The 18,298-nt window shown below is 40.4% G+C and overlaps 1 protein-coding gene across 1 annotated transcript in view; it reads left to right on the top strand.

Moving 5' to 3' along the window:
• FLT3 (fms related receptor tyrosine kinase 3) overlaps nt 1-18,298 on the top strand; it is a 45,683-nt gene extending 27,385 nt beyond the window's left edge. The window contains exons 10-24 of the mRNA XM_063394723.1: nt 2,639-2,745; nt 3,966-4,077; nt 5,654-5,832; nt 7,089-7,201; nt 7,300-7,432; nt 7,522-7,626; nt 9,252-9,362; nt 11,251-11,404; nt 11,750-11,880; nt 12,258-12,382; nt 12,739-12,861; nt 13,448-13,559; nt 13,643-13,742; nt 16,002-16,107; nt 16,775-18,298. Of these exons, the coding sequence (XP_063250793.1) occupies nt 2,639-2,745; nt 3,966-4,077; nt 5,654-5,832; nt 7,089-7,201; nt 7,300-7,432; nt 7,522-7,626; nt 9,252-9,362; nt 11,251-11,404; nt 11,750-11,880; nt 12,258-12,382; nt 12,739-12,861; nt 13,448-13,559; nt 13,643-13,742; nt 16,002-16,107; nt 16,775-16,909 (1,846 nt within the window). The 3' untranslated portion in view covers nt 16,910-18,298. The remainder of the gene's footprint in view (nt 1-2,638; nt 2,746-3,965; nt 4,078-5,653; nt 5,833-7,088; nt 7,202-7,299; nt 7,433-7,521; nt 7,627-9,251; nt 9,363-11,250; nt 11,405-11,749; nt 11,881-12,257; nt 12,383-12,738; nt 12,862-13,447; nt 13,560-13,642; nt 13,743-16,001; nt 16,108-16,774) is intronic.

The raw sequence follows: 18,298 nt of genomic DNA, 5'->3' as shown, positions 1-18,298 counted from the left end.
GAAACGAGCTCTCAGGGGACAGCCACCAGCATTTGCTCATCCTTGTCCAACAGGTACCTCCCTCCAGCTGATAACAGGGAGTTGATTTGCTTTGCAGCTGATACAGACCTCTCCTCGCTGCTTGTACCAGCAGGACTCAGTTTTGCTTGGATGATTGGCAGTGGGTGTAAATTCAATCCAGATAAGAATTAGGTGCTACAGACTGTGCCAACAATAATAATATTGAGGACTTTTGAAATAGCTTAGGCAGCTGTCATTAGTCAGAAAAGTGCAACTGCTGCCCTGGGATTTATGAGTCACTTCAGAGCCATGGCAGCAAAGCAGCAGCAATTGCTGAGTGCTGATCCCCACCTGCCGGATGGGAAAGGCCAGCCTGTCCCCCTGGAGCCTTGGGTCCGGGCTGGCTCAGCCACAGCCACTGCCACCAGGCATTGCTGGGGCCTGCTGGCTGCTTCAAACACATAACAAACACATAACAAACACATAACAAACACATAACATGACAGTGCTGTTGGACAATTTGGATGTTTTATGTTTATTTTGGGTGGTTATTCTTTGCTTTTGTTTGCATACTATTTATTTTATGGAAAAATAAAACAGAGGGGAAAACACATGAATTTGCTGATTATTTCGTCTGACAAGTACATTCTTTTGTACAGACACCCCTCACAACGATCCAATTTTGGCTGAATACAAGCATTGGATAGACATGTCTCACCTGAGGACAAAGAGCAGGGGTACATATTTCATTCAGTTTGAAGCAGCCAGAAGCAGCAAGGGGTAGGGTGGTCAGGAGATTCTGCCTGCAAGCTGTAGCCTTGCAGATTTCAACGTGATTTTAAAGCAGAAAGTTTCACAAAGCAACACAAAAAAAAGTCATCACATATCTAAACAAACTGTGAGTCTCACTTTTCATATTCTAGCTAATTTCTGTGCAATCCTGTCTCCCAGTACTTCTACTTTTTTCCTCTTATATCCTTTTTCATTTCCTATTTTTATTTTTCTTAATTTCTGGCAGTTTCTTGTAAAATTATTCCTTCAGATTAAAGATCATACTAAATTTTAATAATTAGCTCTGTACTTTTCTTTAGTTTTTCATTTCAAAACCCAGAGCTCCATCTCTCCTGTCACTGAATGTACAACATATTTTGAAATATTCCTTCTGAATTTCCGTTTTCTATTTGCTTTTGTGGTTTCTCTGTTTCATCACACTGCTGATTTTCACTTCCCCCCTAAGAGCTAATGACTTTTCATACACAAAATTGTCCTCTGTTAAATTTATAATACTCAGCTCACATCCCCTTATATTTTCAGGTATCAAAGATACTGTTTTAATTTTTTTTTTCTGATAATTTCATTACGATGTAATCCTTCCAACCTGGAGTTTCAAAGGCAACTAATTATTTTTGGTTTGGTCATTTTTTTTCCCCCGTCTTCTGTATCTTTTTTCAGGCAGCTTAAAGGGATCTGACTTTAAAAAATCCATGAGTCCTGAGACATCGTTAAGACCATTTCAGACTAAGACATTCAAACGTCAATAACTGAGTGAAAGTGTAACCTTAGTCAAAAGACAAAATTGCCAGTGGCTTCAAGGGGAGTTTTCCTGGTTTAGAATTTCAAGGTGGTACTTGGTGCCTTTGTATGTATCTTGCTTAAGGAGAAATACCACGATTTTAGTTCTCTAGACTGATCTCATTACTGCTCTCTCCTCCTCTGCATATTGCTTATATGGGCTGTCTGGGTTTTTTTTTCCTTCTCTCTTCAAACTCTCTGATGTTCCTGCTTGCCTTTATCACTAGAACAGAGCTGGGGACCTACAACATGGTTACCATTGAGTTGTCAGCAAAAACATCTATCCCCAAATTGTCAGCAACTACACCTAAGAGAGATTTTCTTAAGTTGCTCTTCTGCTGCTGATGAACTGCATTATCTGCTATTCAAAACTGACAATTGTCCTGACACAATAACCTAGTTGAAAACACAGAAATGGGATACCATCCCTGTAAAATGTCGTATTCCTTTCTCCCTGCTTCGTCCCATGATTTTGGTTTTCTGCCATCCACTGGCTCAAAGGCCATAGGGATTAGTAGGAGGCTGTTCTTCCTCCTGCAGAACTACCTTGAGGGTTGGTGTTTCATCTCACTGGCAATGAACTCATGATGATGATCCCATTCCTGAGTCTATGTGAGATCTTTCCATTTGGAGATATTTGTCTCTTATGTTCCTCCCTGTCATTGTTGTTTCCTAACACAATCTATCACATCAGCTAGAAACTCTCATCACAGTTCCTCAGAGAGAAGAAAGTTTGATCCTTTGCTGGTCTTAGCAGATGTGCCTGGGTGTGTCTTGTCTTCCAGTGAGTTAGTAACAAAATCACAGCCTGACAGCCTGTGTGCGCTCCAGGAACAGTGAGAGAAAAAAATGCAGAATTAAATCAGTGCTAGAGGGGGGAAAACAATCTTCTCACCAGCACAGTTAGATTCTGGGATTTATAGTCTCTAAGCAAAAATCATTTCCTTTGTATTCTTCATGAGAGAATGCAGAATTGCTTCAAGCCTATATATGAATTTTGACTGCATTTGAAATATTTTTCAGGTCAATATTTTGTTCTTTTCCCTTTTTTGACTTTGTTCTGCAGCATTTCATCAAAGTTCTGCGACCATCAGCACCAGTCTGGGATATATGTATTTTATGCTGAAAATGATGATACAGTTGTAACAAAAAATTTCACTTTGTATGTGAGAAGTAAGTAACAAAACTATTGCTGAAGATTTGGCAAGGTCTGGCATTTTGTCACTGGTCTAAATGGAGCTATTATGGTGGGGTTTTTTAAATTGGTGTTCCCTATTTCATTTACATGGATTTATTGTTAAAAATGGAGGATCAAAAGGCAAAAATATGATTCTCTGCACACTGCATCACACTGCTGAAATCCAGGCACTGGGTCAAAGAAAGACACTGGATGCTTGTGGGTTGTATTTCTTGTGTCAGTTAGAGATGGAGAACAGAGAAAGGAGAATAAAGTTATTAATTTTTTTCTTCCCTTTAGTCTACCATAAACAGAATATGAAGAATCAGTTGCATACTGAGAAAATTAATGCTTCTTAAGAAAATTACAAGCCTAGGAACTCAGTAAAATACAGTAACTCCATTCTATCTCTACAAAGCTGGAACATATGTGACTGCTGCAGAAACCACATGAGATATAGAGTTGGGAGGAAACCCTTACTGCCATTAGGAATTAGCTTTCTATGCCATGTTTATGAAATTTTTTCCCTAATGGCATTTATGAGTTAATGTAGTTAGTGTGGAGACCCTCTGGCGTGTAATTTGTGTGTTTGGGCTGCAATGCCTCATACACCGCTGCCCACGATTCACACACATGCACAGTCTTGACCAATGTTCTCAGAGATCTCAGTTCTGCCACAGGACTGCAGCATCTCTCCCTTGCTCCAGGTCTGGGGGCTTTATTTGTGATACATTATTTATACAAGGATCTTCTGTGCACATTTTGTACGAGTTGGACATGCAGAACCTCAGTGCCAGGGCAGTCCTAGGGCCAGCTGCTTAGTCTGAGTCAGAAAAATAGAAGTCAAGGCTTCTAATTTTGGCTCTGCCATTGTTTTGGCCTGGCTGTGCCCAGACAGAGAAGTGGCTGCTCCCCTTGCCTTGCCACACTGCCATCCACAAAACCAAGGAAGGAGCAGGACTGTGAGCTACACCCAGCTCTCACTGACATGCAGTTTTTTATTTTGAAAACAGAAGCAGACCTTGGTCTCAGCAGATTGCCACATAAGTGTACAGGGTTTTGTCACTTGAAGCACTGAGAGAAATTGTCTTACAGAATCATGGAATTGATTAGGTTGAAAAAAAAATCTTTGAGATCACAGAATCCAACCATTAATCCAGCACTCCCAAATATGCCACTAAGCCATGTCCCTAAGCTGTGTGTTGTCTTATTGCAGAAAAGCCTGAAATAAGGATGCAGCCACTGTTCAAGCAGATCTCCTGTGTTGCTGAAGGTTACCCTGCCTCATCCTGGGTTTGGAGGAACTGTCGTGAACTGAACTCATCCAAGTAAATAACTTTCTTTCTTTTTATTCATTGCAAAGACTATCTGAGCTATCCTTGATTAAATGAAGACCAGCCTGTAACAAACTAAATGTAAAATGCACACTTAACTGGTTGCCCTACTCCAGGGGAACCAGATCACCAAAATTAGGGGAAGTTTTCCTAGTTTTTTATTGCCATCAAATGAAGTCCATGAAGATGTGTATGTTGGGCTCTTTACACCAAAATAGACCCCACTGGGTTTATATCAACAGTTAGGTGGTAGCAAAGTCCAATCTAAGTTTTTTTCTTAGCCTATCAAAGTTATGGGGACTCAGGGAATGCATTGGTTAATAAAGGCTTGATTAATTGATTAAGCCTTGGTTAAACGACCTGCTATGGTGACCTGTTACCAAAGCCACTAAAGCCAGTGAGAGTGCTTCCAGTAAAGCTAGTGAGAGTATTTCCAGTAGAGTTAGTAAGAATGTCTCTATTTCCTCTATTTATTTAAGGCATTGAGTCAGGCTCTAAAATTTAAAAAAATGTTGAAACAGCTTTGACCTGGTTTGTGAACTCTGCAGTTTTTATTTTAGATATGCCAAGAAACTAATAATCCCATGGTGCTGAAGAATACTAAGTCAAATTTTCCTTTGTAAGACTGTGGATAAACTCTGAAGTATTTATTTTAGCTAGACATAAAAAAATACCTAGACTATTTTCTTATCCATACCTCTTAAAAGGCTTCCTTATATCAATCTGTTCATGCAGCAGTGGAAGAGGAAAAAATACATGCAGCTAGTGGGTTTAAAATACTCCTTAAATCATCTTTTTGTAAAGAAAATGCTGTGACATATCTTTTCTGAGGAACTTCCAAATGTTGAAGCTAGTGTTATGAGTAGAGCTGAATAGATTTAATTTATTTCTTATCTCCTCATTTATTTATGTGGAGAGTAAATTAGACAGTAAGCTGATGAATGATAGAAAAGCTAGAAGTCAAAATTATCTATAGGGACCTCCTTTCCCTCAAGTGTAAAATTCCCTCTTACTACAAATCAAGCCTTAAATAGGTCATTAATACTCTCCATCTGGCTGGATGGAGGCTCTCCATCATGAGAGAGAGAAACTTCATGGGTGAAATGGCATACCTTCAGGGAAAGGAAATAGAACTTTCACTCTGGGTTCATACAGCATTTATAGATTTTGCAGTGGCTCATTTGCAGCTGCTCAGTGGTTTGAATGTTTGAGGCAAATACGAAACCAGTGGGAATAGATGAGGTATGGGGGGGTTGTGTCGGTTGTGAAATCGATGGAGGTTGCAGAGTTCAGGGGCGCAGGTACCCTGCCAAGGCAGTGGTGGAGAGTGGGAGTGAGCCCAGTGCAGGAGGTAGCTCAGTCCCTGCTAACCCTGCCATGTCCATCACCAAAAATGAGACCAGTAAGTGACTGTGAGTCACTTATCTCACTCTATTGCTGGCAAAACCCAAGCCCCTTCCCTTCTTCTCTTCCAACACAGACATAAGACATGTTTTGAAACTTTCCACCTTCTCCTTTGGCAAATGTCACTGCGAGCTAAAAATCAAAACTGCTTTGCTTCCTTTTTCAGCTGCACAGAGGAAATCACAGAGGGGATTCAGAACTTCTTGCCAGAGAGGAGAACCCTGGGGTTGTGGATTTCAAGCAGTACTTTACATATAAAGGAGACAGCAACAAACTTCTCGGTGGAGTGCTGTGCAAACAATTCAGCTGGTTCAGCCTGCGAGAAGAATTTCATTAACCTGTCAGGTACCAGAAGCCAGTGTTTTAGCACAGATTTTCTCAACTAAAGCTGGCATGGTAAATCCTACAATAATTTCTATCTGGTTAAATGGCTGACCATGCAATGGCACTGCAGGTAAAACACAAGCTCTGTATGTACACAGTATCAGAAATGGTAGGTGAATGGGAGACAAAATTCTCTTTTCTCTAGGCCCAAAGCAGAGGCCTCCCTCATTAAAATAAAAAGAAATGAGTAGGAAGTGCAGGATGGAGCCATGTCCAAACTTTGAGGCTGATTTCTGATTTTACCGTGGTCATCCTTACATGAAATCTGAAAGAATCAACTTTGGCAAGAGCTAAAGGCACTTTGGTTGCTGGTGGCATGTGCTGTCTCTTACTACTTTCCTGTAGGTCCTTGTGGTGCTGCCAAAAATGCCCATGGGAGCATTCCTCACCCCATGGAGGTCATTGCACACCCAAGCAAGGTCATAGCTGAGCCAACAGACCCACGGAAGGGTCAATCCCTGTCAGGAAAGCAGGAGTACTGGGAAAGAAACCTTCTTAAACTGCTGTAGGCAGGTGACAGAAGGTGAAGTCCTGGTTAAGTAGTCTCTCTTCTTGTCGAGGCAATGACAGATTATTTCCTCGTTGAACCAGAAAGTCAGTATGATTATTTGCACTTTGTGCTTGTAACACCATATGTATTCCATAGAGAAAAATATTTCAGTCAGGGGGAACATGCTGTCGCACCAGGAATTGTTTTGAAACACCCAGGTAGTTGCAATACAGGGATTTCCTTTGTCATGATAAAAAAAGCAGTTTAGTGCTTTTGACTGCAGCAGACACAAGTTATGACCACTCTCAGAGTCTGAGCATTCATGCTGAAATTAGACTAGAAAGGAATCATAATGCTTATGCTTTTAGAAACAACCAAAATATGAGCGTAGGTTTCATGTTTGCATGCTCATCTACCTTAATCAACATCTTATTCCTGTTTGTGCTCACAAAGTTCAAGCCAAGGATCACAGCAACACCTCCATGCACTTAGGTTTATTAACGAATTTAGCTCTTTTTTTTTCAATGAAAACAAATGTCAGAATGACCCAGAACTTAATGCCCACTGCCCATCTCGCTTTGCATGTGGCTGCATCTCACTCCCCATGCAGAGGAGGCTTGGGTGTGAGAGGGCTGCACACTGCCAGAACTGACCATGGGTTCTCCTTGCATTTTTAGCTGTACACACAAACTCTGTTTCAGTGAGTAGTAATATGTGTCTTTTAAAGTTGCAGGAGCTGTTTCATCCCCCCTGGACAATGCTGCATTCTATGTCTCTGCTGGATTTTTTCTCCTCTTGATTGCTTTTGTGTTTATATTCATTTTTCTTAAATACAAAAAGGTAAAAGCAAACATAAATACCTGACCATCCTTCTTTTGTTCCCACCAGGCCATTTCTTCTGTCAGACTTATTTCATTGTGTGTTTTTTTCTTCCAAAGCAATTCAAATATGAAAGCCAGTGGCGAATGATACGGATGATAGGTCCATCAGATAATGAATACATCTACATCGACTTCAGAGAATTTGAATATGATATAAAATGGGAATTTCCCAGGGAAAATCTGGAATTTGGTGAGCAATCCATAAGGTAAATCCCAAAACTGAAGCAGTAGTCTGTACTGTACCAGCAGCAAATAATTCTGGCATTTTGTGTCTTGTAGGACAGGTCCTTGGTTCTGGGGCCTTTGGGAAAGTAGTGAATGCAACAGCTTACGGAATTAACAATGCAGGAGATTCAGTCCAGGTCGCAGTCAAAATGCTAAAAGGTATGATAAACTCTGGTGCCTCCCACAAGCAGTGATGTATCCTATTATCTCCAAAGTAGAAGAGGCATTAGAAATCCCCCTTATATAGAAAACTTTCAGTAGTTACACCTTACAAATGCTTGGCTTCAAAGTCCTCTCAAAGTGCTTTCAAAACCCTGTTCCAGTTTGGAAGGGTACTGCTGAAGGGCCCTCATCCTGCAGCATCTTGCATGCACACTACAGAAGATCTGTGTTGTGTGGGGAGGTGTGGAGCCTCTAAAGAGGAGAAATGCAAATCCCCAGTGCAGATCAGCCTACTGCTTATATCCGTGACTATGACCTCTGGTGTAAGGCCCCTTTCTCTTGTAGGGCTGTCTAGCTGTGGCAAGCCCTTAGCCTGCTGTGTCTGGCTAGCTTGTTTCCAAAACTTCCAGCACAATTTCCTGTAGTCTTTTTTTTTCTTTGGTGATGACACAAAACAGTTTCTTTTCATCCCTCCTTATGAATAAGGGTACTAAGCATTGAATACTCCTTTCTGTTGTGGTCTGGCCTCTCTGCAAGCTGCTGTGACTTCTCATAAAAGCAGTGTCCAGGAGCAAGCCTCCCTGGCAGCAAGCAGAGGAGGGTCCCAACTCATCATAACCCTGTTCACAGAATGTTGGAGTAGTTTACACTGGAAAAGATCTCTAGGATCACTGAGTCCATCTTTTAGCCATCACTGTCTTGTCCACCACTACACCATGTCCCTCAGTGACACACCTCCATGTCTCTTGAATGCATTCAGGGATGGTGACCCAGCCACTTCTCTGGGCAGCCTGTTCTAGTGCTTGACAACCCTTTCGGTGAAGACATTTTTCTGAATATCCAATCTAATCCTCCCCTGGCACAAACTGAAATGGTTTCCTCTCATCCTTTGACTTGTTACTTGGGAAAAGAGGCTGGTATCCACCTCACCCAACTTTTGATATACATTGGAGTGAGCCTCACACTAATACAAGCACCCTGCCCCACCATGTGCCCACACAATTCCTGCCACCACTGCCATTCAGGTTTTCATCCCCCATTTCCATGTATGCATCAGTTTTACACTTCCTTGGTGCACTCCTTTGTGGTTGTCTTTGAGGAAGCTCATCTTGATCATTTTGGTTCACATACCCAATTCACTGAAATCGTAAGCACCAAATGCTCGCTGAAAAACAAGACCAAAGCTGTTACTGAAACACAGCGTGGCCTTCTCAGGTGTTGGATTGCTGCTGGCTGTATGCCATAGGGCTGCCATTTTTTTCTCTTAACATTTCTCTGCAACAGCGTGGCTTGACTGCCATTTTTTCTGTGCTTGGGAACACTTTAATATATTGCTGTCATTCTTTGCCAGCCTGAGAATGACAAATGTTGACATTTCATGACTCATGAAATGTCACTCAAGCTCCCCCAAGCTTCCAAATGATCCGCTCTCTCACACAAATTTAGTTTCCACCTTTGACTGAATCTTTTTATACTTTGGAAAGGTTTTTTTAGGATGTACCCAAGTGTACTGTCAGTCCAATGAATTTGAAATGAAGATTTGTGTGTGACAAAGCATCACAACCATTTAAATTTTCATTTCTTTGCTGGAGACTTCCAAATCTGTGTTCTTACTTTTACAGAAAAACCGGATGTTTCAGAAAAAGATGCTCTAATGTCTGAGCTGAAAATGATGACTCACATTGGAAGCCATGAAAATATTGTGAACCTACTGGGAGCTTGTACTGTATCAGGTAAATTGAAATTGTGGAAAAGTACCAATTAAAACCGCCAGAATAATGAAGGCTGATTTTGCTGATCTGTGCTGGCCCAAAATAAGACGAAGATGAACTGAAAGCATATTTAAGGCCATGTATGTGTACAGAAAGGGGTAGTTTCTGATTATACTGGCAGGAAGTGATACAACAGTCCCTCTATAGAATAGGACTTCCTGTTAGGGTGGTGATGGCACTGGCATGAGCCAGTTTATTAAGTGAAAAGGAAAAACTTATCTAGTGTCAGAGACTTTTGTATACACATGATTATGTTCACATAGGAAATCATAATTTTATTTTTTTATTCATGTGGCTCACATAAATTAATGGATAAACATAGCTAAAAGAAAGACAAGGAAACAAAAGAAACTGAAAATTACAGGGGCAGGAGGCACACAAAAATAAAAGAAATGAGAGTAATAAATAATGGAAAGAGGGACAACCTTTTGAAGGACCAAATGTAAAAACAAAAACTGAAGAATAAAAAAAATAAGCAAAGGGGAGGGCTAAGATGAAAGTAGCACGATATTGTAACTAATTATTGTGTGACTCACGTTATCATTGAGGTAGTTTACACAGCTATTCTTGTCCCAAGAACTGCTTCTCTGGCCAGTCCAATGGTGAAGAGAGGCTAAAGAACAGATCAGCTTAGGGAAATGCCAGGGTTTCACGCAGTGTAGGTCCTTATCATGAACTGTAACACCTGACACTGAAAAACTTGACAGATTTTCCATCGTGGTCATTTATTTAGTCAGAAAGACCAAGCAGAACAGTTAACTTTTGTTTCACAGTTTAAATCAGCGACAATACTGTCAGGCACAGACCTGTAAGGGGTAAGAGGAAAGCAGAGAAATAGATTGTTCTTAGTAGCTTTAGCTGATTTAAAACTGTACAGACTGCCACTGCCTTCTGGAACAGTGGGCAGGATGTGATGGTGTAGGCAGGAGAGCTGCAGGGAAGACCTGCTTAGTCTGGTAGGGCAGGGCAGCCACACTTCCAGCCATATCCAAGTGTCATTTTCAGAAGCATTTACATGGTTCTCAAGACCTTCTCATCTGTCCTCTGAGAGACTTTACAGCTTTTTCCAGCATGCCCTGCCTTGCTTGACAGTGGCCTTCTGACAGAAATGTCCACAGATTCAGGGTCAGTCTTTCTGGGTGAAGTGGCAGTGGCAGTGTGAGGTTTTTCGGGGTGATAAGTGACCACTCTGAGCTCTTGCTGATTGGTCGTGGTTTTTATCCAAGCCTGCCTAGGTCAGGAATTGGATGTACTTTTTGTTTCTTGGGAAAGTGGCCTGACCAGTGCTCTACTCAGACACCTCTCCTTGCAAGGGGTATCCCTTGTTTAGGTCCCCTCAGCAAGTACTCTTGGGTTTCAGGAGATCTTCTTGGAGAAAAAACAAAACAAAACAAACCCCAACTGATATTTCCAGAGCATGTAAGTGGCACAGATAGATGGTAGGATATGAGTCAAAGGATACAAATTCACACTTTCCAGATAATTAGCAGGGGTCATCTTTTGCTTGAACTCTGCATGGTTTAGAAAATATGTTGTGTCTTTATAGCCTGTACTGTCCTCCCCATTGCCACTGGGATGGGCATGGATTTTTCTGTTTCTATACGGGTCTGCAATACAGTTTGAGAGATGCACCACAAGGACAAAGTTACACAGACTTTCCAAGGGATGTTATAGTCAGTAAACAAATTCTTATTACGTGCCTGTCAGTACAGCTTATCCACCTGGGAATGGAAGATGTTTGAGATGTTTTAATACAGATTAATCCTGAGAGAAAATGAAGCAGCATTAGGGCTTTAATGGGGAGGGTGCTATAAATAGCAGCAGGCATTTACATTTCCAACTATTTCAGGACCAATCTACTTGATATTTGAATACTGTTGCTATGGTGACCTTCTGAACTACTTAAGGAGCAAGAGAGAAAAGTTTCACTGGACACTGACAGATATTTTTAAACAGCAAAACTTCAGCTTTTACCACAATATCCATCAGGATCAAAACTCTAGGTAAAGAATTTAGTAACAGTTTGATACTTTTAAAAACTGCTGTTGCTTTTTAAGCTTTGTTTGCACCTGTGCTGTACACTGGTGAAATTATTGAATTCTTGTGAATGTGCCTTCACATATTTTAATAAGCAATGCCTTGGGAGGAGCTGAGATTTGATTCTCCTTATGGAGACTGCAGAAGACAAACAATCTCTAGTTTCTCTTTCCAGTTTTGAGAAGAGTCATGTCTGTGTCCAGATTTTTAGTAGTAGTAACTGTTCATGTTTTTCACTGCAAAAGAGTTTATGTGTAGAAGATTATGTGATACACTGTGTGAAACCTTTAAAAATGTGTGGCCCACTCCAGGACAGGGACTCACCTGAAGTATGGTGTGAACACAACTCTGTGCAGAGAGGATGAACTTGAAAACACACAAAGAAGTCAAAACATAAATACAACACTGGGATCAAATGGGATTGTGCTGTTTTCTGAGGAAGGTAAGTGATTAATTGATTACATCTTCAGTAATGCTGTTGTATTTATTGTGTTATTGATATGACTAGACCAGATCCCATGACAAAAGAGCCCTCTTTCTGTCATATGTTTCTCTTCAGTCCTGGCAGGAATTTTGCTGGAGAGGGATTCAACAACACTTAAGATCAGAGGCTTATGTTTCTGATCACGCTATACATAGTATTTGAGTATGAAAATACTCGTCTTTATTTTGTATCTGAGTGAAGGATGCAAAAAGATGGACACTCTTTGTCATGTTTTTCTTGGTAGAAACATGTGAAAATCCTTATAACAGTCAGTGGAAACAATCAGAGAGTGAGGAAGTCCATGGAAAACTCAAACTTTTGATTATTTTGTACAGATAACATTAAGGATGCAAGCACACAGGTGGATGAAGAAGAGGATTTTAATGTGCTCACTTTTGAAGACCTTCTTTGCTTCTCTTATCAAGTTGCCAAAGGAATGGAATTTCTTGAGTCCAAATCGGTACGGTGAAGGGTAGCAAATTTTTCAGCTAGAAAAGATGCTAAAAATAGGTCACTTTATGAAAGGCAAGTTGAAGAACAGAGCCACTCAGTGGCAAGCTTGAACTCTACCTCCTTCCCTGGTTTAACAGCAAAGCCTGGGTCGCAGTTTTAGGCAGCACCCTGAGTAAAAAGCAACTGCACAGCACATTTGTGCCTGCTCTGGCCCTGTCTCCTTGCCACCAGCAACCAGAGAATGTCCAGCTTGGCCATTCACCAAACTGCTGAAGTGGAAGGAGCTGCCAGCTCAGAGACCAGGGAATTGTCCATCCCTGATGCCAAATGCTGTGGAGTGTTAATCCTTTCTTTCCCTCTAAGTGCATTCACAGAGACCTTGCTGCCCGGAACATACTGGTGACCCGTGGGAAAGTGGTGAAAATCTGTGACTTTGGCCTTGCCAGGGATGTAATGAACGACTCCAACTACATCATCAGGGGCAATGTAAGTTCATGAGGGCTCACTGGTTTTCATACCATTGAAAGAATTTAAGGAACTAAGAAAGAAAAGGTTAAAATTTTTTCATTCCTTGCTAGCTTTGTGCATATCTGTATGGGCAATGCAGAAATCTCAGTTTTTCCTGCCCTGGGCAAAAGCAATTTCTTAGATTATAATTAAACTAATCAAGCTGGTTGTGTAAATGAGATGGTACCCATGCTCTTTCTAAAACACCCATTGATTGAAGCACTGGGAGTTGTTTACTGTTGTGGGCAATAACAGCATATGTGTGGGGGTGTGCCAGATCCTCTGGCTTTGTGAAGTCAGGGGAAGGAAGGTGGCTCTTCCAGGACTGAGCTCATCTCTTTCTTAGCTGTCTAAAATGGATGAGATGAATTGGCTCTTCAGAAGTGTCTGTTTCTCTCTGCAATGGGAATGTCCAGCTGACAGAGACACAGCTTTGCACACAGCGATCATGAATCAATCATGCTAGCAGTGAGAAGCACAGTGAGTCACCTGGAAAGCCAGTGTCACAGCCTGTGTCACAGCGTGTGCCACAGCATGACCTGGCCCCCATCCCCTGTCTGCACAGGCTCGACTGCCAGTCAAATGGATGGCTCCTGAAAGCTTATTTGAGAGGACATACACGATGAAGAGTGATGTCTGGTCGTACGGAATACTGCTGTGGGAAATATTCTCTTTGGGTAGGTTTTACAATGGGACAAAAGAGCCGTGTTTGGTTTTGGCAGCTTCTGAATTAACACACATTCTCCAACAATTTCCACAGGTGTAAATCCTTACCCTGGTATTCAGGTTGACACAAATTTCTACAAATTAATACAAAGTGGATTTCAAATGGACCAGCCGTATTATGCTACAAAAGATGTGTAAGTGTATTCCCAACTGATGCACAGCATGAGAATTTATACTTACTAGGTCACTCTTTGAATGACCTTTTATTTATTGTACACTATAACTACCCAAAGTTAGTTGCAAAATTTCAGATCTTCCTCTAAATCTAACAAAGGCTGCCTGATCCTGCAAGAAGTGATCAACACTAAAGGTTATGTGTATTTGACAGGACTAATTTATTATATTGATTTAGTTGTTCTTTCTTTCCCCAGGGAACTTCTAATTCTCAGACCATAGGTTTTTTCCCCCGTTTCTTTTCTTTTCTTTTCTTTTCTTTTCTTTTCTTTTCTTTTCTTTTCTTTTCTTTTCTTTTCTTTTCTTTTCTTTTCTTTTCTTTTCTTTTCTTTTCTTTTCTTTTCTTTTCTTTTCTTTTCTTTTCTTTTCTTTTCTTTTCTTTTCTTTTCTTTTCTTTTCTTTTCTTTTCTTTTCTTTTCTTTTCTTTTCTTTTCTTTTCTTTTCTTTCCTTTCCTTTTCTTTTCTTTTCTTTTCTTTTCTTTTCTTTTCTTTTCTTTTCTTTTCTTTTCTTTTCTTTTCTTTTCTTTTCTTTTCTTTTCTTTTCTTTTCTTTTCTTTTCTTTTCTTTTCTTTTCTTTTCTTTCCTTTTCTTTTCTTTTCTTTCCTTTCCTTTCCTTTCCTTTCCTTTCCTTTCCTTTCCTTTCCTTTCCTTTCCTTTCCTTTCCTTTCCTTTCCTTTCCTTTCCTTTTCTTTTCTTTTCTTTTCTTTTCTTTTCTTTTCTTTTCTTTTCTTTTCTTTTCTTTTCTTTTCTTTTCTTTTCTTTTCTTTTCTTTTCTTTTCTTTTCTTTTCTTTTCTTTTCTTTTCTTTTCTTTTCTTTTCTTTTCTTTTCTTTTCTTTTCTTTTCTTTTCTTTTCTTTTCTTTTCTTTTCTTTTCTTTTCTTTTCTTTTCTTTTCTTTTCTTTTCTTTTCTTTTCTTTTCTCTTCTTTTCTCTTCTTTTCTCTTCTTTTCTTTTCTCTTCTCTTCTCTTCTCTTCTCTTCTCTTCTCTTCTCTTCTCTTCTCTTCTCTTCTCTTCTCTTCTCTTCTCTTCTCTTCTCTTCTCTTCTCTTCTCTTCTCTTCTCTTCTCTTCTCTTCTCTTCTCTTCTCTTCTCTTCTCTTCTCTTCTCTTCTCTTCTCTTCTCTTCTCTTCTCTTCTCTTCTCTTCTCTTCTCTTCTCTTCTCTTCTCTTCTCTTCTCTTCTCTTCTCTTCTCTTCTCTTCTCTTCTCTTCTCTTTTCTTTCCTTTTCTTTCCTTTTCTTTCCTTTTTTTTTTTTTCCGAAAAAACATGTTTTCCCATATTGACTAAATTTTTGGTGGGTTCTTTCTTAAACTTTGTTTCTTAATCAAGCTTTACCAGGTTTGTTTCAGGTCTGGGTGGCTAAGGACCCTCTTAGATAAAAACTCTGCTAAGGAAGAGTTGGGGGAAGCTAATTCTGTGCTGTCAGCACATTATTTTCAGCCTGTGTCTCTGTCCCTGGGTGGAGTTTGCCTAGAGGTGAGCCCCAGGGAGCCAGAGAAGAGGAGGTGGCAGAGAATTATGGGGTCTGGAACATGGAGGAAAGGGAAGGACTTTGGGCTGGCTGGGCTCTTCTGGCAGGAGTTTCACAGATGCTCTAGGGACAGAGTGCCTTGCTATGACACTGCACTGTTTTTATCCTCACCATATAAAGGCTGTAGTGACATTAGAAGTACAGGGGAATCTGACAGATTAACCCCTGAAAGATTGCTGAGCGGGGGTTAAATATCAGGGAGCCTGTTGTCCCACTAACTTTGCAAGAGACTTTAGCAGTCAGGCACTGCACTGATGCCTGATGGAGCTGCAGTATTTCTAAGGTGGTGTTTAAATTTCAGAAAGATTTTTATGATGGTAAATTAAATTAAAAGTCTTGCTGTGACAAGTTTACTTAAGACTACATAGTCCACAAAGAGCAGGTTTTGCCCCAAGGACAGACAGGCACTGTCTTCCTAACATTTTCTCTATGGAAGCTGGAAAACAAACATCATGCTATATGTGTCATACCACAACAATGATTTTACAAAGGACTCTGATTAAATCACTGTAAGATAATTTCAACCTTTATCCTTATCTTTCTGCTTCTTTTCCTCTGATGCAACTCTGGCCTCTTTCTACAAAATCATTCTGATCCCCATGATTCCCCATTCAAGTCCTGCAACTCCATGTAGTCATTTACAGAAAGTCCAAGAGCCAAAGTTTTCTGTGCCATGTCTTTCCTCTGCAGCTATTGCACGATGCAGTCCTGTTGGGCTCTTGACTCCAGGAAAAGACCCTCTTTTTCTTACCTGGTTTCCTCTCTGGCCTGTCAGCTGGCTGAGGCAGAAGGAGCTGTAAGTAAACACAGTAAAATGAACATGTGAGCAATGTCTGGGTTTGGGTTTTGGTGGGGGTTATATGTAGTTCCACAGATCACAATGAGCTGAGGGATAGACTCATGCTTTCTATTGAAATACACAACTCTGTTATGGATACATTGCCCATGGATCCATGTAAGAGCTTGGGGCATATTCTTCTGCCATCAGAAAGAATCCTGACCTTCCTGATGATGGTTTCCTTCCTCCTCCTCCTTGCACTGGGACTCTGGAAAGCTGAAGTCTCTCAGTCTGTGCTGAGGGAATGGGTTTCCCTTGTGCAGCAGCCAGTGCAGTCAGCTTTGGTGATGCTGATAGCTGCCATGGGAGGGGAGCTGAGCATGGCCCAGGGGGTCTCACGAGGGATCACCATGCCTTGTCCTCACAGACAGAATGTTGTATGTCATTCTCAAAGGTCAAAATAATAAGGATGATCTGAGGAAGTCCTGTTCCATCCATACCAGATATTTATTTCCTCTTCAGGGAAGATAAATAATTCCTGTCCAAACTACCAATTCTTACTTGGGTATCCACTCTGGACAAGACACACTATTTCCCAGTGCCTGCTTCATGGGAAGAAGAGCAGTTTTCCAAATACAGTATACAATAACAGAAGATATCTTTTATTTCCTCTTCCCAAATCTAGGTTTACCATAATATGAGGAAAAATGTTGCTACACACCATTCCAGCATCAAAACTAAACCTCATGTAAGCAGGGATGAGGAGTCTTTGCTGTCCTCAGTTGTGCTCCAGCATGAACACCCTCAGGTTGAAAAATAATCTGGGCTTTGGATTTGGTCTCAGTATTGTCATAAACTCTGCGTAGGGTAAGTGTTTTATGTCACCTCTAAACCAAGAAATTGTTACCAACTGCTCCACTGTTTGTATTTCTTGTGGGCCAGTCCATATTTATGTGACATTTTGAGAAGAAAGTGTAATTTATTTGTTTGAATTCAGCATCTATAGCAAGACAGATTTTTTGCTGCCTCTCTCCAACTGACTATCTCTTTTCCTGGTGTTATATAAATAGTGCCCAATCAACATATTGAATTCATACTGTTCTTGCCACATTGCAAGCAAACATGAGAGAATCCACATTTTTTTAGTCAGTGTTTACAAGCATCGACTATGCAGCTAAAGAGAGCTGGTGTGATTTCCAGAAGTGCCATTCACATCTTCATCTCCAGATGTCAGTGAGTGTTGGAAATAAAACCCCATCGGAGTAACCAATTTTAGGTGTCAAAATTTTACATTTCCATCAGTCTTGTTTTACAGGGAGTTCCTTATTTGATTGAGTGTAACTGCCTTACCCCAGACATCTCGATGGCTGTGAGTAGCTGATGGGTGTTCAGTTCAGGTGAGCTTGTTTTATAGAGGTTTAGTTACTCGTGTGGCCTCTACTCATCCAGGCTACAATCTCCTGATGAGAGATGGGCACTCACAGTGAGGGATTCCTTTCTACCTAAAATAAGCATCGAAAGTAACCAGGAGGAGTGATATTTGGAGATAACCTTCTACCTCCCTGGTCTGGAAAATCCAGGTGGCAGTCTCCAGCTGTAAGTCTCACTTCACCTGAGTTACAGCTAATTCCATTAATGGGTCCTTGTGTGTCTTAATAGCAAACAAAAAATGTTTCATTTTGAAGAAATTATGTTCTGTGATTTAGGAGTGTATTATCATCACTTCAAATCCATGGAATTCAGCCTGGGTGTATGAACACTGCTGCAGTAAAATGAAAGTATGTCTCCTTAACTTTCTCACAGACTCCCAGAGCAATACCCAGAGGCTTGATGTGTTTCCAGTTATAGTTTAAAACACAGCTATTTTCATTATGAGGTTTAGGAACTTCTAAATGCAACTTTTCTCATGACTAATAGGATACTTTTGTCTATATCGCAATGGATCAAGATAAGAATATATTGGTTAATAATTTTTTCCTCTTTTACATTTTACAAGGTGCTAACTTCAGTTAGGATTTTTCAGAGGCGTGTCTTATAAATTAATAACTGTTTCGATAGAATATGCTATCACAGAAACGGAGGTGCTCTTTACTAACACTGTCTGAAAATAATGTTGTAATACAGTGATTATGATTTGTATATTTTTGTTAATGTTGTTAATAATTACCAATGAATCATCTTTTTTTATCAGATACAAACTGCTGAAGAG

Source organism: Prinia subflava, chromosome 3 (assembly GCF_021018805.1).
Source record: "Prinia subflava isolate CZ2003 ecotype Zambia chromosome 3, Cam_Psub_1.2, whole genome shotgun sequence".
Lineage (NCBI taxonomy): Eukaryota > Metazoa > Chordata > Aves > Passeriformes > Cisticolidae > Prinia > Prinia subflava.
The sequence above is the reverse complement of the archived record's forward strand: the minus strand, read 5'-3'. Positions and strand labels throughout refer to the sequence as shown.